General features: G+C 47.7%; 1 protein-coding gene across 4 annotated transcripts in view; it reads left to right on the top strand.

Moving 5' to 3' along the window:
- ELMO1 (engulfment and cell motility 1) overlaps positions 1 to 24633 on the top strand; it is a 2216232-nt gene that overhangs the window by 909671 nt on the left and 1281928 nt on the right. For all 4 annotated transcript variants that reach the window (XM_069613266.1, XM_069613267.1, XM_069613265.1 and 1 more), the window contains exon 7: positions 2233 to 2402. In XM_069613266.1, coding sequence (XP_069469367.1) covers positions 2233 to 2402 — 170 coding nt within the window. The remainder of the gene's footprint in view (positions 1 to 2232; positions 2403 to 24633) is intronic.

Genomic DNA, 24633 nt, shown 5'->3' with positions numbered 1-24633 from the left:
TAAAATAAATAAATAAATACATTTTGCGAAGGATAAGTAGTTGCATTGAATCATCAGTGGAGTTTGGCACTGTAGGTATCTCTAATCATATGAGGGTGGGCAATGCTGCTGCAACTAGACTTTTAAGGGGGGAATTGTATCACACTTGAAGGACCGGGGATGGGCAATATATCACTCAACAATCCACACAGAAGGTGGGTATTTATTGTACTTAAATCCTATGCGAGATTAAGCACCGTCCTTGGTACCTAGATGGAACCCAGGGGGTTGACAATGTTGAATGTATAGTGAACTCATTTTTCCTTTCGCACCTTTGGCGCCTAGCCGAAGGCACGGCCTCACTCCCTCACAGTTCTGCTCTCACATACAAGTCAAACTCTATTGCCCAACACTCCTGCTATAAGAATGGAGCTACCTTTCATGATAAAAATGTGAACTGTAGCTACTCCCATAACTACCTATCTTCTTAGACACCCATTCCTGCTTAGCTCCCATCCACACGCCATTCAGACATGGGTGACTAGCAGGGTCTTGGCCACCCTCACATAACTTTAATGAATGAAACGTACACACGCATAATAGCACCTCCCGCCTTTCTCATACTGTGAACTTTGGTCCCTACGAGGGCATTCAAGCAACAGCGTGTTGGGACCATAATTATGGTGAAAGGCACTATACAAATGACAGAATTAATGAATGAATAAGCAGTGGTTGGGTATATCTGAGGGCAGTAGTGGCCAGGAATTGCTCCATACTAGTTAGTAATGTCTTGGCGTATCCTGGGGGTCTATAACATAGGATCATTTTAAAAGTCGTTATATATGGTATTGTAAAATGTATACAGCCAATATGCGATTCCTCATCCCAGTTTAACATAGTAAATGTGGTATATTCCACTGATTTGTATAGATCACCGCAGTACCCCCTCTCCTGTGTTATATGCGATCAAGATGTTTAATAAAACAGTTATGGGGAACCATGGTATGAAATGGGGCAGGGGAGGTTTGTTAAACCAAGTCACCGTAACAGTGGTCGAAGTGTATAAGTAGTGGAACTATGTTCCCTGCTGGCCTGCCCCTCTCCCCACAAACCCCATTGCCAGGCTCCCTCGCACACACAATACAAACCCGCTAAAGAAATGTGCCTGCTATTTAAGGGAACGTTCAGTGCAGTGCACTGAAACTGCAAGTGTCAACTGCTTCCTAGTTTTTTTTTAAAACGAATCATTCTGGAACGGTTTCTTTTTAAAAATTAAAGCACAGGAACAGTCAAACTTAATTTTAAAAAGTAGAGGAGCACCTCTCCCAACTGCTCCCGCCCACTTTGACCACTGCTCTGTAACAAATAAAAGATTCAAATGGAAACACTTGTCGGGTTGGTAGTACTTGAGCCATCAGCCACTATTGGCACAGTTACTCCTCATTCTATGCGCTTTTTCGTCAGCGCGTAATTGCTGTGATCACAGTATCACTTGCCAACCCTACCGATTTAGGCGGTAGGATACCGCTTTTTAAGCAGTCCTACCGCCTACTGATTTATTGGCACCAAATACCGTTTTTTTTAGGTTTTTTTTTGTAAAAAAAATTATTTTTTCCATTCTTTTATTTAGTACATTTTTTTTTTTTGCCCATGCCAGCTCGGGGGAGTCTTTCAAGGGCTCCCCTGAGCTGGCGTAGTAGGAGAAGGAGCGGCATGCAGGCTTTTGATGTCAAAGGCACCCACGGCAGTGGGCTAAATGCGCCCCTCCGCCGCGTGTGCCTTGGACAAAAGGCGCCATTAGCCCCCCACCACGCCAACTCGGGGGAGTCTTTCAAGGGCTCCCCCGAGCTGGCGTGGTGGCAGAAGGCGTGGCAGGCACCTCATTGTCATTGAATACACCCGCGGCGGCGGGCTCATTCAATGACAATGGGCTGCTGACGCGCCCTATTCCTATCATTACCTCCTTGCCTGACTATTTTTGAAACTTTAAGATTCCTACAGATTTTTGGTCACAGAATGTTGGCATGTATGCAGAATGCTGTAACACTCCTCTAAATTGCGCGCACAACACAAATCACTGCAAAATAGGTGCATTGCAGTGTGCTGTGCTGTGACCCAAACTGCTTCCTGAATGTGTTTTAACAAGTCTGGTAGAGCTTTCCACACTGTACGTCTGTAATTGTGCCATTGCATAACTGACATGTGTGGATTAACACTGCTGACCGAAGTGTTCGCCTTTTTTTCTCTCACCAGGCCCAGAATGCGCTGCAGCTCCACGAACGCATCCAGTCGTCCAGCATGGACGCCAAACTGGAAGCTCTGAAGGACCTCGCCCGCCTCTCGAGGGACGTCACCTTCGCCCAGGAATTCATTAACCTCGATGGGGTCTCCCTCCTGACGCAGCTGGTGGAAAGTGGCAACGAGTAAGTTCATTGCGACGTTCTCAAAAGCAATGCGAGCTTTGATCGGGCAGTGTCACAGTAGCAGCGGCTGCAGGCCCACTTGGAAGTTTTTTTTCTTGTACCATTTATCTTCCCTGCAGCCTACGCTGTGAAGAAGAAAATAACAGTTTCCTGTTAAAAGAAACAGCTCGTCTGTACCCACTTCAAACCCTTCCTTCTTTTTCATCTTGAAAAGGATTCTGTGGTAATTGCCGTCACCCTTGGGGGAAGTTTGACATCTCCCAGAGAAGACCTTTCACTGCGCTCTCTGCTGAGCTTATCCTTCATTCCTGGAAGAGGCTGCGAGTTTGCTTGTAGTCCTTCATCACTGTTGGTGCCTCCGGCGTGCCCCTTCGATGTTCCCGCCTGAAGATGGTGTTCAGCGGAGGATGTAACACTGCATTTTAACACTGGGCTGGGCTATTTCCAGGGCTTTCACAGTGCCACGGCATAGCCCTGGCACTAGTCTCCAGGCACTGCTGCGTAGAGGCCTCCTATTAGTCCCCTCTCCCACCAGCACCCTCTTGCAAGTGCCACTTCGTCTCCCACTTCAACCCCTAAGTCCTCCCAGCTAAAGCCGTTTCTTCGTGTAGGCGGTGCACAGGTGATCTGTAAGGGCGGGGACCCGCTCGCCCCAGCAGGCACTCGAGGAACACCGTTCCTTAACATCTGTTACTTTCGAGGGCTTTGCATTTCGAAGGAAAACACAAGCGCATCCCCTTATCAGCACAGAATTTACAACGGGGGGGGGGGGGGTTAGTGTTCGATGGTGGCAGTCACCGCATTGAGGGGGTAACCGTGACAGGTTGTTAGTGGGATGTACATTAAGAATTGCAAATGCTGTGTGATGGGGGTTGAGGGTGCATAAAAAGATCCATGCAGTGTGAAACAATGGGCCTCATTACACGGTAGGCGGTAAGGGTTTACCGGTACCGGTAAACCCTTACCGCCTTACTAAGAGTTCCCTTTGCGGGACCCGACCTTAACGGCTGGTTTTACCAGTCGTTAAAGTAGGGTGCCGCAAAGGGACCTTGGAGCTAATTACGGTACCGCAATTAGCGCCTTCCCCATTCCCATTATGCCCTATGGGGGCAAAAATGGGAATGGGGAAGTGCCTTGGTGAATGGGGAATTACCGCCCCCGCTCACCTTGGAGTAGGGCGGTAATTCTGCCATCCACCAAGGCGGACATGGTAAAATACCGGCGGCAACCATGGCGCTAATAGCGCCATGGTTACCGTGTAATGAGGCCCAATGACTTCAAACCCTTTCTCGGTGTGTCTTTACTTCTCCGCAGGATGGGGAAGCTAAAGCTACAATTTTACTCCACTTTGTATAGTGATTCGTTTCTTGCCGTGTTGTGTTAGTATGTGACTTGTATACTTGTAAAGATTTCTCTATGTTGTAGAATATTATTTTAGCCCGGGGAAGCCAAACATGAATACGTAGCTGAACCAACTAATGCTGGGGAGATATCTAGTCAAATACATACATTGCAACCCGGGTTTAAACCCAGCATCACCACTTGACCAAAGTCTGTGATTGTGGGCAAAGCATTTAGTTCCACTGTGACTTAGTGGACGGAATTGTGAGTCCCTAGAATTGATTCAGTTCGCAGTGTCCACAATTAAAAAAAAGCTTCTTTCATGGTTTAGTAAAGCATAGTGTAGTATTGACAAAGCCAACAGTTATGGCTTGTGGGCACTGAACATGTTTTCTCTGTTGCAAAGTATTCACCATACAAAGAAATGTGTGATCAAATTTGTGGGTTGCTTACCTCTCGACCCCCCACAAAGATTATGTATTGCTTTTGTTTGAAAATCTGCACCATGATGTGCTGCATTGCAAGACTATTTCACCCCCCGACCCCCAAAAAAAAATCACATTTCTCAGTGGCTTTGCCCACCCGGCCACCCCAGCAATTACTCCCTGGGCATGTAAAGAGTAAAACCCTGCCTCCATTGCAGAGGACCTCTATTTACCTTCTGTAAAAAAGCACATAAAACTGTCCTACAAAATGTAGCAGTGAAACCATACAATTAAATAATTAACATGACAGGCTTGGCTTTCCCTAGTCTTCTAAAGGGGCTTAAACCATATAGACTCTCTAAACACTGGCTGTTTGCTGCGTAAACATGATTACCATTAAAGATGAAAAACAAAATGAATATGGTATGCCTTCAGAGGCTGGAATGCGCCCCCTATGATGGTGTTTTGAAAGACTCTGATCTCACCAAACCTTTGTATTTGGAGCTCACAGTTTCCATTTCCCTTGTTCCCCCTCACTTGCCAACCACTGCACTCTGAAGAATCTTGCTACAAAAGACCAAATACATCCATGCAAATAACCTTGGGACACACCGTCATTGGCCAGGTGATGTGTTGTATGAAATGTTGTTCCCCTCTTTTCATGCCATATGTGTAATATTGCGTATGAGCTAGCTTGTACATCTTTGGTGGAGCAGAACCTTATATAATGATGATTTAACATGAAAATAAAGGGGGAAAGATAGTCTTAGGAAAATAAGGTATACAGAAGAGAGCCACAAGTGAGAGATATATAGCAGGAAGTAAAGGCCGGCAGACTGATTTTGAGAAGAGGCGTAAAGCAGCTGCTTAAATCACTAGAAGCAAGACCGTCTACGTAAATTGACTGTTGTTGATCATCCTAAATTTCCCCTTCTTGTGTCAAGCCACTTTTGTTGTAAATTGATGTCTATAATGCAGCCCTCAGCTATAGTCCTAGCTATCACTGAGCGTACCCCACTCTGGCATCGGATACAATTAAGTGGCTCCCCTAGCCTGGCTTCCAAAATCCCTTTAGTTGACTTTACTTCGTCAAAATGATGACACCATTTTTAGGTCCTCTACCTTCTATAACAAAAAGGCAAGGGAAGCATCAAAGTCTCCCACCTAGGTAGACAACGTTTCGCTAATTTGTATTTGCCACCTTAAAAGATGTCCAGAAAGTATGTACACACACCAGAAGTGCAGCATAGAGCTAAGCCAATGTCAACGGCTGTTGCCTATAAACCGTCAGATGTTCCCAGTTCAGGCTCCGAACCCCAAGAGCCTATCAGGACCTCAGTGTCTGTACCAGCAGCAACCCTGAAGCCTTCTCTATTCGAACCTGGGGCCTGTGATGAATCTGGTCAATTTGGCCCTTCTCCCCATAGGGGAGCCACCCCGTGTGAGGCGAGGGAAGCGAGCCCGCTCTGCAAGTCCTTCCTTAGTGGTCTGGGCAAGTTGGAACTCCCAGTCCAATGAGGACATCCCAGAGCGGAAGACATTGTCTGTATACATGGGACTTGGACAACCTAATTTGTCTCCTATTTTTACTACATCAACCCGTGACATCCCTTCCTTCCCGTTGGCTTCAGGCAATGCTGGATTTCATCTGAATGCCAAAGACGATGAATGACACACCTTTCCTGTTTGCAATGATGTACTTAAACAGGCAAAGCACCTTAAAACAACAAGCTGCAAGGGAGAAACCTTTTCTGCCATCATCATCAAGACCTGTCCCCCCCCATCTTGCTGGATGCTATGCTCCAGTTCATCAATGCGTCCTTCAGAGAGAGCTCTGTGCCAGACATTTTGAAACGTTCGTGGGTTACTCCACTGTTGAAAAAAGTAGGCCTCCCTAAGGAGGACCCTCTGAATTACAGGCTCATCACCAATTCAGCATTTCTGATGAAAATACTGGATAGGGTCACGTACAGATAGCCAAGCATCTTGAAAGCTATCCCATTCTAAACTGCTGTCGATCGGGCTTTAGAGGCGGGCATAGTACCGAAACGGCTCTTCTTGAACTTAAATCTAGGCTCTTATCTGATATCGATAAGGGAGAGACATCCATGCTTATGCTGCTGAATCTCTCTGCCGCTTTCGACCTGGTTAGCCACACGTTGTTGGTCACCAGGCTCGAACAAGTGGCAGCATTTTCCCCTGAAGATTCCCGTTGGGTTGCCTTTTTTCACCTGAACCGGGTTAGCTGTGTCTGCTCAGAAACTGCCGAAGCAGCTTTGGCATCAATTGAATATGGAGTCTCACAGGGAGCTAGTCTTTCTCTTTGCTTCTATAAACTCTTTACAGCTCCTTTCTTTGCGATGCTGGAGCAAGAAGATATCTGGTTTAAAAACTTTGCGGATGATACTCAATGTACCATCCCTTTGACTGATGACCATGCACAAGATGACGATCAAATAAACAAAGCATATATTTGCATTTAAAATTGGATGGTCCTGAACGGACTGGCCTTGAACAGGTCCAAAACGGAACTTATGATTGTGGGGTCTTCTAGCTTGATCTCCAAGTTAGACCCCCGGTACAGAAATTTCCAACTTGGAGAAGTAAAGATCGAACCCTTAAAAAGGTTACATCCCTTGGGGACATCTTGGACCAGCACCTCTCCATGAAGGCTCATGTGGGGAGCATGGTCTCCGGAGCTGCCTACTATCTAAGACTCTTTGCACGCTTGCAACCCATAATTTCCCAGACAAATGCAGAAACGCTTGCAAGAGCCATAGTAGGTTAAAAATGGACTGTAGCTGCAGTTTGCTGACTGGCATCAGCAAGACTGAGATAAACCGGCTCCAGGTTATCCAAAACGGGTCAGTGAGGGTTGTTACAGGTTTAGCCAGACGTGACTTACGCCAGCCAGAAGATCTTTGCCCTGGCTCCATGTGGAGGCAAGAATTCGTTATTGCCTCCTTGATCACCTTCAAGCGCCTTTTGGGCATCATTTTTGTTTTAGTTTTAATACAACATGGTCTTAACTTCAGTCAAACTTATATACCGCCACCAACATTTAAGACAATGAACCGCTAACCTTTAATTTGGCCGTATTTCATGATTATTGGTGCTTGCTCTTTCTTCTCTCAGGGTTTACAACTGTTGAAACATAAGTTTCAAATCAACTATTTTAACCCTTGTGATGTCACTTTAGCATTACATAACATTTCCTACTACGTCAGTCTCCGTTATGAGTTAACACTCACTGATTCCGTCACTGTTGATGTCGCATCTGATGTACACAAGTTCCACTCCTCAGTTATTATCTTTGGGTCCGGGAACACCTCATGAATTCCCCTGAAACTAGCCCATTAAAATAGAGAAGTCTGCGGCATAAACCAGCGTTTGCATTTATGCGCTTGTGAATAATACATTCACTCTTCAGTCAGACTTGCGTTATTCAATCGTCCAGGCTCTCCTCTCTACACTTGTTACCGTGTGGCAGGTCCTATCTGCTCATGCAGAGCACTCAAATGCGCTTCATTTGTTTAGTCGCATTTCATGGTGGCCATGTTGAATTTCAATTGAATCGCTCATATTCACACTCGTACATCAAAGCCTCCCATATTTTTTTATTACTTGGCCGATTATAACATTGAAAAACAGATTTCCCAATGAATCAAACGGATTTATTGTATGTAAAATTACATTTATTAACGACTGTAATATTCCTGCAAATACTCAAATACACTGCAGAGATCATTTGAGCAGAGATGCCTTTTGTTAAGGTCCCACATAGAATATTAGATATAATGGAATAAAGAAATGGAATGTTTTCATCCCTTACAAACCCATTCTCCGTGCTATTGTCTCTGAGGCCCCTTATGCTATCATTGGACCCTTCTAGATTGAACTGCATAACGCCTGCGTCACCCATGACCAAATATAGGGAATTTGAAAAATAGGGAGAAACTCAGGCTTAAACCCAGGCTGATTGCAAGAATCTGGAAATAGTGATGGAGTTGGTGGATCTAACATTCCCTCCCTTTGTAAGAAGGAGCCCTGTGCAGCCAAATCCCTACAGAAGCCAGGCACATGTTTTTATTTATTTATTGAGGCTACCCATTTGGACGCTACCATGAATATGAAAATGTGCATGCATATCACGCTTTGTAACCGGACTACTTTGGCCTTCCATCCATAGGCCTCAGTCGTGCCCATCCTGTTGTCTGGGGCAACGGTCAGACCTCTGCATGTAACTAAAGGGAGGGAATTGCATGATCTATTCTGCATGCCCGTAAATGGGTAGAAGAGCCCTAAAAATATTTGCTTGCCGGTATTGGAGATTTTGTCCAAATCACGACCATAGAAAAGGTAAATTACCTCTGAAAGACCAGTGGTAGAGTGGTAGTGTGGTGCATTTTCCAGACAGCTTGCCAGTGGGAGAGTATGGTGCAGGCACAGTTCTTGGGAATGATCTATGATTATCCAAGGTATTTTGCACAAACAAAGTAGTTCATCTCTGACTGAGGCAGGGGTCAAATGCAGCATTGTTGGACATCGCCTGTTGGGGCAGGATCATAGCCGGGTAGATCCACAGTGGAAGCAATGGCATGAGCTGTGCCTGTACTCTCATCAGGCCCTATGATCCGGTCCTTAAATTAAGGTTCCTCTCCGCCCTGTCTCTCCATAGTATGCAAAGCAGGTGTAAGGCTGGGCTAAGCAGATTGGCCTTCAACGCTTCTAGGGCTGGTCGGCTACTGGTTTTAGGGGTGCCTCGCTGTATGGGATCTTTACCTTCTGATGGAATCCTTGTAGAATAGCTCTGAGAGTTTTCTTTTCTTGTGCAGTGCATATGAGTGGATTTCACAGTGCTTTGTGGAGGGGAATTTATTTATAAATTATTATATATAGATGAGTCTGGAATGTGCTGCTTTTTCACAACATGGTAAAGTGTGAAATATTAAAATGCTTCTAGATTGTAATGCTTCATTTCGGAGTATTGTGTATGATGTGCAGAGTTCTCTGTCCCCTATTAGATGGAGTGGCTTATTTAGTGCTGGTTTTTTATTTGCATTATGGTATTGTAGAATGTCACAGATGGCCTAAGGAATACTCAAACTACAGAAATAAATAGGTTCAAGTTTTTTTTTTTCTCAAATACTGCAAGCAATACAATGGTTTTGATAGCAGCAGGAAGAACTGTGGTACACTAAAGGTAGCCCCTTTCTCATCTCCAGTGGGCATCCCGCCTTTCTTACACGGGTGTCTCTGCACCCCTGGTTGAATACTAGTGACAGTCAACGCCTACTATCTAATACTCTGACTAAGGTGAGAACCTAAAGCCTTTAGCCGTTTCTCGCTCTCTCTGCCTCTCGGGTTTTCCTAGGAGATATCCCATCCTGACCACTGTCCAGGAATAAGATTTGGGAAGCTTTCTTCAATGCTCTAGTGCAGTTCCAATTGCAAGTTCCTGTCGCCTTGGTCTTTGTCTCGCTCTCACTGATGTTCCTTCTCTTCACTCTTTCTCCTCTCTCCTTCTCCATCCTACTCCACTTTTTGCCTCTTTCTTGCTCTTCGTCTCCTCTCTTCTGTCTAGTCGATGGTCACTCAAACTTCTCTCTACTCACCCCTCCTCTCACCTCTGTACTCCTCTCCTCCCATTTTCATTCTCTTCGTTCACTCCCACAACCACTTGTTCACTCACTTCCCCTACTACACCTAACACCCTTGATATGCAGCAGCAAACATTCACTCACTCGGAGCCACTCTTTCAATCCGGTACCACACACTCATGCAGACACTGCCTTACCTATAGCACTACCCACCACAATCTCTAAATTTCTTTGCTCCACTGTCCTTCCTCAGCCTGCTCTCTGTTCGCCTCCACAGCACCTGACCTCACCCGCACACCTCTCAGCTTATTTGATTTTCACAGGTGTTTTATACCCGCAACTTCCCTTGTCCTCTTTTACCTCCCCTACCCATGGGCTTCCTTTGGCCAATCTACCTTCCTTGTTTCTTCCGGGGTTGTGCAACAGATGTGGGAGATTTCAAAGGTGCTCGTAACGCGGAATACAGTCTTTTAGTTGCATGCCCTCGGGTGTATGCTGCAATACGGTTATGCAGTGATTCTGGACAGGGGTGTTCATAGGTCTGGAAAAAATCCGGGGCTGCGCTAATGCTAGGACTGTCGGGACTCGGGGCTAGCTATAGGCTTTTGGTTGTAGCCCCTGATCTTCTGTCTCGGGCTACGACCAAATGGCGCCGGGGCTATAGCCCTCTCGGCCCCCTCTAGCAACGCCTCTGATTCTGGAACTGAAGGTGAGCTACTTTGCTATGTCAGTCTAGAAATACGGATACCTCTAGTTTGTGACCGCAAACGCATTTTGGTGGCCGTGGGCTAACCGTCTCATGCACGATATGACAAAATATAGGTTTTCGAGTTTGCCAATGGACAGCCATTTTGATGTAACAAGAATCGCCATTTTGTTCATTGCTTTCTGTTCCTATTGCTTCGCAGTATATTTTCCGCTTACACTGCTCGACTGTGAAACATTGTTGTCTGTATGTGAAAAGGACAAGGCCGCAGGGCAGTGAGGATAACAAGAGTTCGCTGAAACACAAACGTGGGCAGCACCAGGAAGAATGCCCGGCTCCCTCCCGAATGTAGCCTTGAAGCTGAGCTGCAGGGCATTTAATCATTTCACAGCTGCCAGCCAGTCTCGTTATATGGTAGAATAATACTGCAAAAGGCTTGAATTATGCTTTTCTTACGGCCCCCCTTTGCTGAGCCCGCTAGAGCGTGTCGGCTCCCAGGACGCGAATAGCACCTGATAGATAGCAAGGTCCGGAATGCAACTTCCCCCCGTATGTAGCTCGCTTCCAAGAACAGAAGTGCTGTGTTCTATTCAACAACTGAAAGATGCCTTCGCACTCACAAATTTCAAATTGTTACTAGAATAGATGTTTGAAGGTGTCATAGTAGCCGGAGATGTCCATCATCACACCAAGTTCAAAGAAACCCAATAAAGGGGGGTGTTAAACATGTCATAGCTGATTGTTTGATGTGCATTTTGTATATATGTAACTGATGTACGTAATTCGCTCTCTTGCGTCCCTCGAGGTCTAGAGATACACGTCGTGGGGCGTGAGACCGAGTTGGCCAACTGAGACTTTTGCTTTGCAATAAACCCTAGCTTTGGGAATACAACCTCGTGTCGGGCGTATCTATCATGCGTGGTGACTCGCCTTGTTTCCATAGACGTCAGGGTCCTCCTAGGGGCCCCTTTCAGCTAAGCTGGCATTTTTTCTTCTGCGAAACCTGAGGTTACTTTCCATAGAGCGCCGTGCGTCTCCTCTGCTGCGTGGCCTTCTGGGACAGTAAGTCCTGTATAAAGAGAAACAGAATTCAGACCAGAAAGGGGAACAGCAGGCATTGGGTGATTCAGTAGTACCTGGTAAATGGGATATGCACAAAAATGGGTATTTGGAGGGCGGCAGAGACTGTGAACCTCACAACTCCTTCCCCCCACCTCAGGGGCAGAAGTGACTCTGGTGAAAATCCGTGTAGGCGGCCTACCACAGTCTGCACCTATCCTTGCATGCTGTGTCATGCATGCTTAAACTTCCTGCGCACTTCACGGTAAATGGTGAGATGCACCTTCTTTGTGATCCTTGCTGTTTTTGCTCCCACTCGTTCCACCATCTTCATGCTTTGATTCACCCTCCCTCACGCTCCTTTATCAAGCCCTACATGCCTATTCATAATCCATCCATATCATGCAATTGATTTCTAATCTAAGCATGTAATGGTCACTGTAAATCGCCTGCATGATGCTGCAGCCACACACTGCCAGTGGAGGCCATAGTAAATCACTTCTATAAAGCTGAGCCCACAATCGAATGCCTGTAAGTCATTGTGGGCTCTGCTTCATGCAGGTGATTTGGAATCTATGCCAGTAAATGCCATTGCAAATCACATGAATGAAGCTGAAACCCTAATCGATCAGTCATTATTGGCCATTAAAAATCACTTGCATGAAGATGAGCCCACAATCGGTCTAAACCAGTAATGGCCACTTTAAATCCCTTTCCACTGTAAATGACTTGCATGATGCTTCAGCCACAATCATATCTATGCCATTAATGGTCACTGTAAATCGCATGTCGAGGCTGCAACCACAGTCTGCCTGTGCCAATGATGATCACTGCAAATTCATTGGATGAGGCTGTGGCCAAAACCCACCCTATGCCAGTAATAGCCACTGTAAATCACTTTCATGAAGTGGAGCCCACAATATCTGCATTGATTGCTACTTCATCCCATAAACATACATTCATGCATGCATTGCAGTTACGTACACAATTAGACCCATGTGCAGCCGGTCAAGTGGCACAGCGAGTAGAGCGCTCGCTTTGACATCCGTGCAGAGCCTGCGAACGCAGGTTCGAATCCCGGCAGCGCCAAACTCAGCGTTTCATCCTTCCGAGGTCGATAAATGAGCACCACACACTGTGGGTAATAATAAGCAGCGCTCAGATACCTGAGGGTTCGTAGCGCTATATAAATGCCAAATTATTATTATTATTATTATTATTATTATTATTATTATTATTATGCAAACAAACATACTGTAACATAACTCATAGAACTACCCCAAACTTGGGCTTGCACTCCCTGCGTTCATTACACTCAAACATGCATGTATGTACACAGATGATACATTAGAAAACTACAAACCCCCTTTTTTAAAAAAAATAAACGTACTCCACTTCAGTTCTGGCAGCTGCTGCAGTGTACTCTTAGGACGGAGAGGGAGTGGGCAAGAACAAATACAGGCGCTGGAATGCCCTAGAAGGCGGATCTGAGCATGTGGGGTGTGTCGGGCACTCCACTCTTTCAGCCACTTGTGGGAACTACTGGCTGAAGAGTGCACACACTCTGATGCATATGTGCTTTTTCTTGTTTTTTACAAACTTAAACCTACGAGTCCAGAGGGAGTTGGGGGTGCACTGGGCATTCATGAGGTGAATGGTGGTGTGGGGGAGCAGCCATCCCCTGTGCCTTTCCCAGGGCTTTAAGTGGGATAAGAAACCCCCCGGCGTGGCTTGTGCGATGGGTGTGGCCAAAACCATAGTAAGGTAGGCAAACATTTTATATATTTGTATGCGTACCTTACTGTGGTTTGTGTAGTATGCCAGCCATCTTTTATAAACGGAGAAATAGCTATGGTTTGTGTAGTATGCAGGCCATCTTTTATAAACAGAGAAATATGCAACATATTTCTCTGTTTATAAAAGATGGCCTGCATACTACACAAACAATAGTAAGGTACGCACATAAATATATAAATGCTTACAATTATATATTTGTTTGCGTGCCTTACTGTGGTTTGTGTACTTCAAGATGGCTTGTAAAGTACATAAACCATAGTAAGGTACGCACACAAATATATAGCATTTATATATTAGTAGCGTACCTTATGGTTTGTGTACTTTCCAAGCCATCTTTATTAAACGTTTCTATGTTTGTAAAAGACGGCTTGAAAAGTGCACAATTCAATCCATCTTTTATAAAGCTTTCCCGACAGGCAAAGCCCGAGGCGTCTTTATCCGTCAGCAAAGCTTCATAAAAGATGGATTGAATTGTGCACTTTAAAAGCCATCTTTTATAAACCTTGAAATATGTCGAGGAGTCTCCAGGTTCGCTAAGGGTTAAAGACGCCTCAGCGACCTGGGGGAAACAAAGGCACAGTAACTTCCTCTGGTGCCACCTCGCATGCGAGGTCACCAGAGGAAGTTTCAGTGACTGACACAAGTACCAGCCAGCTACAGCGATGCTGTGGCTGGCTGACACTTCTGTCAGCTTGCCTGACCTAATGGCGGGTGCATCTCCCGTCGTGGCTGCCGGACACGACGGGATAATGCATCCCGCCAATGTTGTGGTGGGACCGGCGGGGCTCGGTAGGGCCCCGGCTCAACCCCACTTTCGGGAGACTGCCTTTCCGCTCCTGCGGCTATGCCGCTGTGTGTTTGATGGAGTGTTTATTTAGTGAGATAACAATGATCTATATATGTGGAACAGGTCTGTGTGGAAATTGCAGAACACAATAATAGGTTGGTGGGGGCCAGTAGGGCTGGGGGGGTACATTTGTGCATATGCTGTCTTTGCATATGTGCTTCATTGTGAGCTGCTGCAAATGTAGCCACAGTGGCCTGCGAGAGAGAGAGAGAGAGAGAGAGAGAGCCTCCACCCCTGCATTTACAAGGGGCCTGCCCTGCGACCCCCTGTTCAAGGGTCATGATGCATATAAAAGCGCTCCATTGTAAATAGGACTTCAGGTCTGCAGGCAATGGTATGTGGAGACCTGTGCTTCCTTCTAAAATCTCCTACCGTCTTACACTACACACACAAAACACCCAGTGACATCTGACCCAGGCCTAGCCGTTAGCACAACAATACTAATCTAGCAAAGCCTAAACTCTCCCATTTAGCCCTATTACACTAATACTAGCAGGTAACCACAGCCAAAGCACTTCAGCTTATCAGATCTTGGGTTCTTCCTTAGAGATAACTTTTCACACCTAGAAACACTGTGTACAGGCGCGTTATAAATGATTCATATCATCAGGCCGGCATTAGGGTTGGGCGGGCTGGGCGACTGCCCGGGGCTCCATTAGCCCCCAGGGCGCCAGCTCGGGGAGCCTTTCAAGGGCTACCCTGAGCAGGCGTAGTGGGAGAAGTGTCCTCTTGAAATTAAATGCGCTCGCAGGAGCGGGCGCATTTAACAATAGGGTACTGGCACCTTATAGAGATAATTACCTGCCCGCTGCGACGCGGCAGCGGGGTGGTTTTCATTAGAATAGGGCGCTAAAGCTTGCATCAGTGCCCTATTCCAGTGATTAGCTCACTGCTCCTGCACAGTGTGGAGATAATCATCTTAATAGGGTGCCTCACGACCCTATTGTTAAAGTCACACGCTCCTGCGGGTAAGGTGCAAAGCCCCGGAAGTCGAGGTCCACCGGCCTTTTGACTGACGATTCGAGGGGCGACTCTTCGCATTGTCGGCGTCGGTCCGGGGGGTCTCGGTCCCGGAGTAGGTCCTGCCATTCCTCTGCCCCTTCGAGGCACTCACGGAAGCGCCGTCACCGTTCACCTTCCCCTTCCCCTTCCTCGTCCGAGGACTCCGCCCGTCGGCGGGTTGCTTGTCCCAACAAGCATTCCACTCCTGCCGAATGGGATTCCTTTCGGCAGGAGATGAGGGCGATTTTTCAGTCGCAGGGCTCCGGTCCGTCTGCGCCGTCGAAAGACGCCGGCCATGACCGTGCTAGAGACACCACTCGCATGCCTTTGGGCTCGAGTGGTCGTCGCGATCACCGGGCACCTTCGAGGTCCCGGTCGGACAAGCTTGGTCACTCTAGACATGCCCATTCCAGGTCCCGGTCTTCGATGCCCTCGAGACCGTTGGAGCCTATGAAGTCTTCAAAGAAGACATTGACGCCTGCGGTGCCGAGGTTGGCGAAGGACTCTCTCGAGGCTCTGCCTCAGAGGAAGCCATCAACGCCATCGGCGCCCAGGCAGTCGAAGGACACGTTCGGGGCTCCGCCCTCGAGGACTGTGTCGAAGCTGTTGGCGCCACGCTCGATGTCTACGTCGATTCCATCGACGCCCTCAACGCCTTTCAAGGCTGTTTTGTCGGAGGTACCCGGTGGCACGGTGGAACCCCCTAGAAAGGCTCTAGCCAAGGCTAAAAATGTCTTTGTCCCCTTTTCTGTGCCCTCATTCCAGCCTCTGGATTATATTTCTGAGGTGGATGAAGGGTCTGAGGAAGGTATGGCTCCTCAGGAGGTACCCGATGAGATTTTGTCTGGTCACAGCCAGATTGAAGACCTGCGGCAGTCATTGAAAGACGCCAGTGGTCTGGACACCTCTCCGGAGGTGGAGTTCTGTGGGCCTGAACCTGGCACCCATGCCGAGTCCTCGTACCGGCACCTTATGTCGAGGGTAACGGAATACTTGGGGTGGTGTGCGCCACCCGTGGATTTTCTGCAGGATGCCCTGACGGATATCTTCGACCAAGGTCCACCAACTGACCCGGTGCTGCCATTCCATATGGCCTTGCAAAGAAGGGTGGCGGTGGCTTGGACTGCCCCGGAGAGTCTCCCGGCAGTGAGCAAGTCTTTGCCACGAAAATACTGTCCAGCCAGTAGCGACCCCTGCTACCTGACCAGGCACTCCACTCCGGAGAGTTTGGTGGTGCAGGCGGCTATGGCCCCAGCAAAGCAGGCGTCGTACCCTACCATCCCTCCTGATGGGGACGACGAGCATTTTGATGGCTGGGTAAAGAAAGTGTTTTCTTCAGTGGGTATGGCTTTGCAGGCAGCCAACTCCGTGTGTGCCTTGTCACGTTTCACGCACACTCTGTGGAACTGTATTTCATTAGCGGCTGAACATATTCCCGAAGGGGAGGAACAGGATGGTTTTCTTGCCATGGTGCAGGATGGCAAGGATGCCATGTGTGAGTCTGTTCAGTCGGGTCTGGACATGGCGGATTGTGTCAGCCGGTCCATGGCGGCGAGCACCGTAATACGCAGGTTTGCGTTATTGCAGAAGTGGGGGTTTGCTCCTGATGTGCAAGCCCGGCTCCTCAACATGCCCTTTGATGGTGAACATTTTTTTGGCTGCAAGGCTGATGAGAGCCTCGAGAGGCTGCAGACCTCCAAAGCTGCAGCAAAGTCGTTGAGCACTGCAGTTCGCCAACTTCCGCCTTTTCGTCCTGGGGTACAGCAATGGAGGGGAGGTTCCTTTCGATATTACTCATCCTTTAGTAATTCGAGAGGCGCTGCAAGTCAAAGGGGCCACCGTAGGAGTGCCAGAGGTGGAAAACAGGGTACTCGAGGTGCCAACGCCGCTCGGGCAGACGCCTCTTTACCCTCAGGCAATGCCACAGCCGCTTCAGATCAGTAATGAGGCCGTGTCCCATGGTTCTCCGGTTGGGGGAAGGCTGGCGCAGCATCTTGTAGAATGGCGTGCCATTACTTCAGATGTGTGGGTTCTAGAGCTCATAGCCCATGGCTACTGTCCTTTCCGGCAGAGGCCTCACGACAATCCACCAGGGAATCTCTCTTTGAAGAGTCCGGATCCGCTCCTTGTGCAGGAAATTCAGTCCCTGCTGGAGAAAGGTGCCATAGAACTGGTGCCTGTAGCTGAGAGGAACAAGGGATGGTATTCCCCTTAGTTTTTGATTTTTGAAGAAAGACGGGGGATTGAGACCCATCATGGACTTGCGCGATTTGAACAAGCTCCTCCAGGAAGGACAAGTTCAAGATGGTTACACTCTCTCAAGTCCTCCATGCCCTTCAACTTCAGGACTGGTTGGTGTCTCTCGACCTCAAGGACGCTTATTTTCATGTGACATCCCAAGCACAAGAAGTACCTGATTTTCACGGTTGGCGACTCACACTTTCAGTTTCGGGTCCTGCCATTCGGATTGACCTGCGCCTTGAAGGTTTTCACCAAGCTCATGGTGGTGGTGGCAGCGTATCTCAGTAAAGGGGGGATTCACGTCTACCCCTACCTGGACGATTGGTTGAACAGGGTGCGCTCTCCCGAGCAAGTCCCGGATCATCTGTCCGTCACCTGCCACTCCCTTCACAAGCTGGGCTTCTCCCACAACTTAAAGAAGTCCCACTTGACGTCAACTCAGCGGCTCCAGTACATCAGAGCAGTGCTCGACACATCTCTGGGGCAGTGTTTTCCTCCCCAGGTGTGAGCTCTTCACATTCAGCAGATGGTACACAAGTTTCAATGTGCCCAGAGTCTCCCGACGTTAGAGTTCTTGAGGTTGCTTGGCCTCATGGCATCCTGCATTCTTCTGGTGCCAGAGGCCTGGTTATGGATGAGATCGCTGCAATGGGCTCTCAAGATGCAGTGGTCACAGTCCTCCGGCAGGATGTCAGACCCCGTTCAGGTGCCACCCTCAGTCGCTCAGGACCATCTGTAGTGGGCCGACAAAGGCACTCTGATGAGGGGGGCTCCATTTTCGCTCTTCCCTGGCCGGAGGTGACGATCGTGACGGATGCATCCCTCACAGGTTGGGGAGCTCATGCCAACGAGTTGACAGTCAGCAGTCGTTGTTCTCTGTCGGAGTCCAGACTCCATATCAATCTGTTGGAGCTGAGGGCCGTCAGGCTTGCCCTGAAGGCTTTTGTGCCGACTGTGCGAGGGAAGAATGTCCTGATTATGACGAACAACACGGTGGCCATGCACTACCTCAACAAAAAGGGGGGGCAGGGTCACTTCCTCTGTGCAGGGAGGCGATGCAGCTCTGGTTCTGGGCCATCCAGCAGGGAATTTCGATCTCGGCAGTTCATCTGGCCGGAGACGAAAACGAGACGGCAGACGCTCTGAGCAGGCAGAGCGCGATCTCTCACAAGTGGGAGTTGGCTCAGGAGATTCTCCTAGAGATCTTCACCCTTTGGGGACCCCTCAAGTGGATCTCTTCGCCTCCAGTGTCAACCGGAAGTGCGAAAGGTTCTGCTTGCAGAATTTCCTCCAAGAGGAGCTTTAGGAGACGTGTTCGTGCTTGAGTGGTCCTTCCCACTGCTGTACGTGTTTCCTCCAGTCCCCGTCATCCCGCAAGTGCTGCGGAGATTACAGAGGTTTGGTTCCCGAATGATCCTCATTGCTCCGGCATGGGCCCGGAGGACGTGGTACCCGGACCTTCAGGACTTGCCCATCTGCCCTCCACGCCGTCTTCCCTACAGAGACGATCTGCTCTCACAGGAGGGGGGTCAGGTTCTCCATCCAGAGGTCAGATCACTCAACCTTCATGCTTGGCTTCTGAAAGGTTGAGGTATAAGGATTGGGACCTCCCTGAAGACGTGATGGAGGTGTTGCTTTCGGCCAGATGACCGGCAACAAAGTCCCTGTACCGTTGCCGTTGGAGAAAGTTCTGCGACTGGTGCAGGGTTAAGAATGTGGATCCTTTTTCATGTGACATTCCTGTGGTTCTGTCTTTTTTGCTTTCTTTAGCCCACAAGGGCCTGCAAGTGGGTACCATTAAAGGTTACCTGGCGGCGCTGTCCATATTTAAGCGCTCGTCTGAGGAGTGTTCTTATTTCAAAATTCCTTTAATTTCTCAGCTTTTGAAAGGGCTCACTAATGTGTTCCCACCGTCAACTTTCCAGGTGCCCGGTTGGGATTTGAACCTTGCTCTAAAGTTCCTAATGGGTGCTCCATTTGAGCCTTTACATTCTTGTCCGTAGGGACTGTTAACCCTTAAAACTGTATTTTTATTTGCGGTCACTTCCGCTCGCAGAGTGAGTGAGTTACAGGCACTTTCAGTTAAGCCACCCTTCACTGTGTTTCATAAGGACAGAGTTGTCTTTAGAGTTCGTCCTTTCTTTCTTCCGAAAGTGGTGTCGGAATTTCATTTAAGCCAGAAGGTCATTCTTCCGGCATTTTATCCTCCTCCGCATCCTGGTAAGGAAGTGGAGAGGCTCCATAGGTTGGATCCTAGTAGAGCTTTAAGTTTCTACATTTCCGGGTCAGAGTGGATGATCAGCTCTTTATGGGTTACGCTGGAAGGCGTTTGGGACAAGCTGTTACTAAGCAGACTTTGTCTAGATGGATTATCTTGGCAATTTCTGAATGTTACCCCTTGGCGGGTAAGGACGCTCCGGTAGGCTTACGGCCCCATTCTACTAGGGGTATGGCTGCCTCTACTGCCCTGCAGAGGGGTGTTCCTATTCGTAACATCTGTGAAGCAGCCACTTGGGCTTCGGTCCATACTTTTGTACGACACTACTCCCTAGATTCTATCCATGGGCAGGATCTGGCCTTTGGCAAGGTGGTCCTTTACTCTGCAATTTGATTGGCCATTCTAAATTTTTATATTCTAAATTCTTTTTCCCTCCTCCATACTTTGGTACTGCTTTGGGAGTCTGTCATAGATATGGAATACGTCGGAGGACCCAATCCCTTCGAAGAACAAGTTACTCTCTTACCTGGTAACGTTCTTTCGATGGGATGGTCCGACGACGTATTCCATATCGCTCCCACCCTGCCTACCCCGCTACAGAATTTCTTATGTGATTGCAGCTTACGTTTCCACAAGGCTATCTGTGCTCATGCTGGCAGAAGATTGGTGCCACACGTTCTGGGAAAAAACTATAACTGAGGCTACGGGCGTTGTGTGTCCTACTTATAACATCCGGTGATGTCGGCTCGACGGAGGCCCTCGAGGACAGCGTATCGATGTCATCGACGCAGGACGCAGACGACGAAAGATTTTCCGAAGCAGCACAGCTGTGGTGATTACTGTCATAGATATGGAATATGTCGTCGGACCATCCCATCGAAAGAACGTTACCAGGTAAGAGAGTAACTTATTCTTTCTCCCACCACCGAAAATAAACATTTGGTGCCTTCAACCTCCCACCCACCCCCCAATTGACCAGGGGTGCGACGCAGGGGCATGGTGCCTGTCAAATTGTTCTTTGTCTGCCCGGTGCCCTGCTTGCTACTAAGGCCGGCACTTCATATATTATATATTATCCCGAAGTCTCTGTCAAACACATAGAAACAAATCGTCACTTGGAACCGGGGTACTTAAAACCTGCACTCATCCACCCAACATGGTTGAAATCTGCCTCTTCCCCTAACCCACTATCAATCCCTCTTACTCTTTTCAGGCAGAGTCATGTGCAGCTATGCCCAGGGTCGGACTGGGCCATAAAATTGTCCCGGACACCAATGAAAAAGTGGGCCACAGTTGCAAAGGCCTATTTACTCCTTTCGTGACACTGTTTTAATAGTAATAAAGTGTGGTGCAAATTGTGCATTTTAAAGAGAATTTGTTCAGCAATACTGGTCAAAACTATTAGCCGCAGAGTGAATTAACTCATCAAACTTGCCCAAATTTGACAAAAAAGGGGCCCACTTTGACCAAAAAAACAGCCCTCACAAGCATTTTGTATTTTTGGTTCGGCCCTGGGCCTATTGCCCTATAGGCTAGTCTGAGCCTGGCTACCCGTACAGAAGTGGCGAAAGGGCGCTGCAGAGGGCCACGTTGTATTACATTGCCACTGATGCCGCGCAATGCAGGCAGTTGGCATGATCCCCAATAGATTGCGTCTACTTTGATAATGGTTCTATTTTCCCCCTGGGCACTGGGTAACAGCACGCGGGGAGCTGAAAACCATTGATAAGGTTCATTCAGAGTTGCAAATACCTTTTGACCATTTCCTTAAGAGGCGAAACACGTTTTCCTATGTAGTTATTCTTTTTCCGGATTTTGAATGAAAGTGGTGTTTTGATGAACATAGAGAAATAAAAGCACACATTTATACACTTGTTTTATTTAATGCAGTTGATCAGGTTTGGAACTTGATTTATTAAAGTAACAACCTGCCCAGCTTTGTTTTGGTGGTAACTCCAAGGTGATGAGGGTGCACTGCAAATGCTAACCTCTGTAGGGACCCAGCACCCCACACTCGCGAGGCCTTCCTCTGCCTGGCGCACTGTGGTTCCTATAACACGTGAACATGGCCTTCACTGAACGCATTAGTTCTGAGCGTTTCTTCAGGCTTAAATCGAAGCAAAACCTCAAACCTCAGCCGAAACCTTTGCCTGGCGCGCTTCCAGATGAGAAACCATATGCTATTTAAGTTTCTCAAGCTCTTGCTCCTATGTAATTATTGAACGCTCGCCACATTCTTTGGAAGCTGCAATGTCTAATGTGGATAAGAAAAATGTCTTTTTTTTTTCCATGGTTCATCTTAAAATAAAAAGTGAACATTCATGGATTTGGTGGAAAGTGAGCCTTGGAGACCATTTGAAAATGCATTTCATGGGATCTGGTGCTCTTTGTGAAAGCGATGAGACCTGAATGAAAACGCAGAGTTTCTGGGTTAAGGATTAATTGGGGTTTAAAATACCCACGAATGCTTGACTAGAGTGTTTTATTCGATAAAGAACATTTTTCAGACACTGTAAAAAAAAAAAATAATGATGAAAAAAAAGATACCGACTCCAAGAAATGTTGTTGACTCAGACACACTGCCACTGTGCAGTACAGCATACACACAGCCAGCACAAGGACACCCACCAATCTCCTTCCTCAGACCCATCCCCCTCTTCCCCTCCCACGTATACACTGCGATATGTTTGGAGTATTGGAGGATTCACAGGGTGTGTTAGTGCTCCCAGCATACATTCTGTGGGTCCTACCGCAAAGTCCTGAACCCATATCTGCATTGCACAGTGAGCAAATGTTCCACATCCAAATCGGGGCCATGCAATGTGAAGGTCCCTTATTCATGAACAGGGGGGAGCATCTTCCCTTTCGCGCACCCGGCGCCATACATGTCCCTGCCCCACCCCACACTTACACGGGCTAAATCAGAGCGGATGTCTGAGGAAAGGACTTCTGAGCACAGCAATAGAGTTGGAACATTCAACAGCTTTTCCAGCGGGTGCCACGACGGCACTTACCCGTAAAATAAAGGTGATCTCATCCATTGAAACACTGTAAGAGGCTTCATTTCACCACCACAGTGGCGACAAATTATTTCCCCACCACAGTGGTGATTATTTGGAATGGTCCGGCCCTAGACAACGATCCCTCACTGCACCCACTCCTGCTGTTTCCGCTATCAGCCCTACCCCTGCTTTCATCCTCATTACAGTCTTCAACATGTAGGTAGGGTGCATCTCCTCCTCTTGCTGTCTTGCAATGCTCTTGGGCTCCTCAGATCTCCTGGTCCCAGTGAAAGGCTCCTTTGAGTCCTACATTGAAGTCATAGATGGGTTGGACTTTGCCCCTGGTTGTCTGCATGCTCTGTTTCTCAACTCTCCAGGAGCTGAAAGGTAGCACCTGTTCCTGTTGGCACCACCTGTGGTTCAGAATGATGGTACTGCGTATGGTGATGTCTTCAAAGAAGCCCTGGTACACCTAGGCCAACGCCTTAGTAAGCAGCCTCACAATGCTTCAATGAAAGCAATTCTCTAAAGCAGATTACAACCCTCCTCTTAACCCATTGGCGATTTTGTTACAGTGCTCACGGAACGTTCTAGCATGTTTGCTTTTGTCACCATGGCTGACCTGCTCATCAGAGATCAATTGGTACTATACATACATATATTTTCGCGCTCTGAAACACTTGTGTATGAGCGCAATAGAAATAAAATATCAATACAGGGATGATTATAAGATGCATAAAGACCCCACCCTTGAATTAACGTTCACCCTGGCCATGGATATTGAATATTGTCAAATGTTCACAAAGGTGGCAGGAACGCCTGATTCGAAGATCAACATCTGTGCAGTTCAACTTGATGCTTTGGATAAATATGTGAACAATGAGGAAAATCTGCATACTCCCAATCAGGACAGGAATTATGTTTGCCTTGCAGAATGGCAAGTGCGTGTCTTTTTTCAGATGTGGTAGCAGAAATCACATTGTGACCCACTGCATGGGCCCTGCCAAATGTTCCCAATGCACCAAGATTGGTCACCACTCCAAAGTTAGCAGACCCACCCAATCCACACGAGTAGGAACAGAGGATAACAAGGTAGATGGTGAATAGGTTGACCGGGCCCCCTGACTAATACTCAGCATAGAATCTGCTTTTTCCTCCTTCAGCAAGAAGATAAAACCTTACTTCAAGGTACTAATTGCACATTATTGCCCATACAGGCTTGCATGGGCATATAATGATGGCACCTTGGCTCAAAAGAGCCGTATTGCCTAGCAACTGCGAGCAATGAGCTGTTAGTGGTTAACCGAGCCCCAATGCTTTCTCCTTCCCCCCACTTTTAGTGCAATGCTGTGGTAAAGAAGAACAGACTTTACTTCCTCGAAGAAGTGAAGCCGTTCTTTATTTCAAGGGCATGGATGCAGAGCCATAAGGCGAGCCGGTGAGAAGGCGGATCGACCGGAGCAGCGAGGGAACAAAGGAAGAGCTGGTGACAATGTACAGCACCCCCGCCTAAAGGTAAGTGAGAGGGCAGGGAACATGAAAGGGACAGGAAGAAAGTTGGAATCCTGAAAGTTGTTAAAATCGGCGAAAGCTCTGGATAGTGAAGGGGTGTCAGGATTCCAGCTTTCCCCATGGGTGCTATTAGACGGGAAGACGACCAGTCTACTAACCAATTTCAGATCAGATTAAACAATCATCCTTGTGTCCTTGAGAGGGTGACTCGCTACTACCTCCTGACATTTCCCAGGAGCCAACAGAGTTTTCAAGATTCCCCTACTTGGGTTTAACTATTTGAAGATACATTTCTAAGACCACCAGGCTCGAGAGAGGGTTTACGTTGCAGGAAATGGTCGTTCAGTTCAGGGATGAGATGAGCAATGCCTGTTGGAACAACCACCTTGATCCACGCTCACCATAACAGATGCTACTTGTAACCCCACCCTCTTGTGACATCTTACTGACAAGATAAGCATCAGTTTTCAGTGACCATGCA

The sequence above is a fragment of the Ambystoma mexicanum genome, chromosome 5p (assembly GCF_040938575.1).
Source record: "Ambystoma mexicanum isolate Mex_15411 chromosome 5p, UKY_AmexF1_1, whole genome shotgun sequence".
Classification (NCBI taxonomy): Eukaryota; Metazoa; Chordata; class Amphibia; order Caudata; family Ambystomatidae; genus Ambystoma; species Ambystoma mexicanum.
This window is presented reverse-complemented; position numbering and strand designations above follow the sequence as displayed.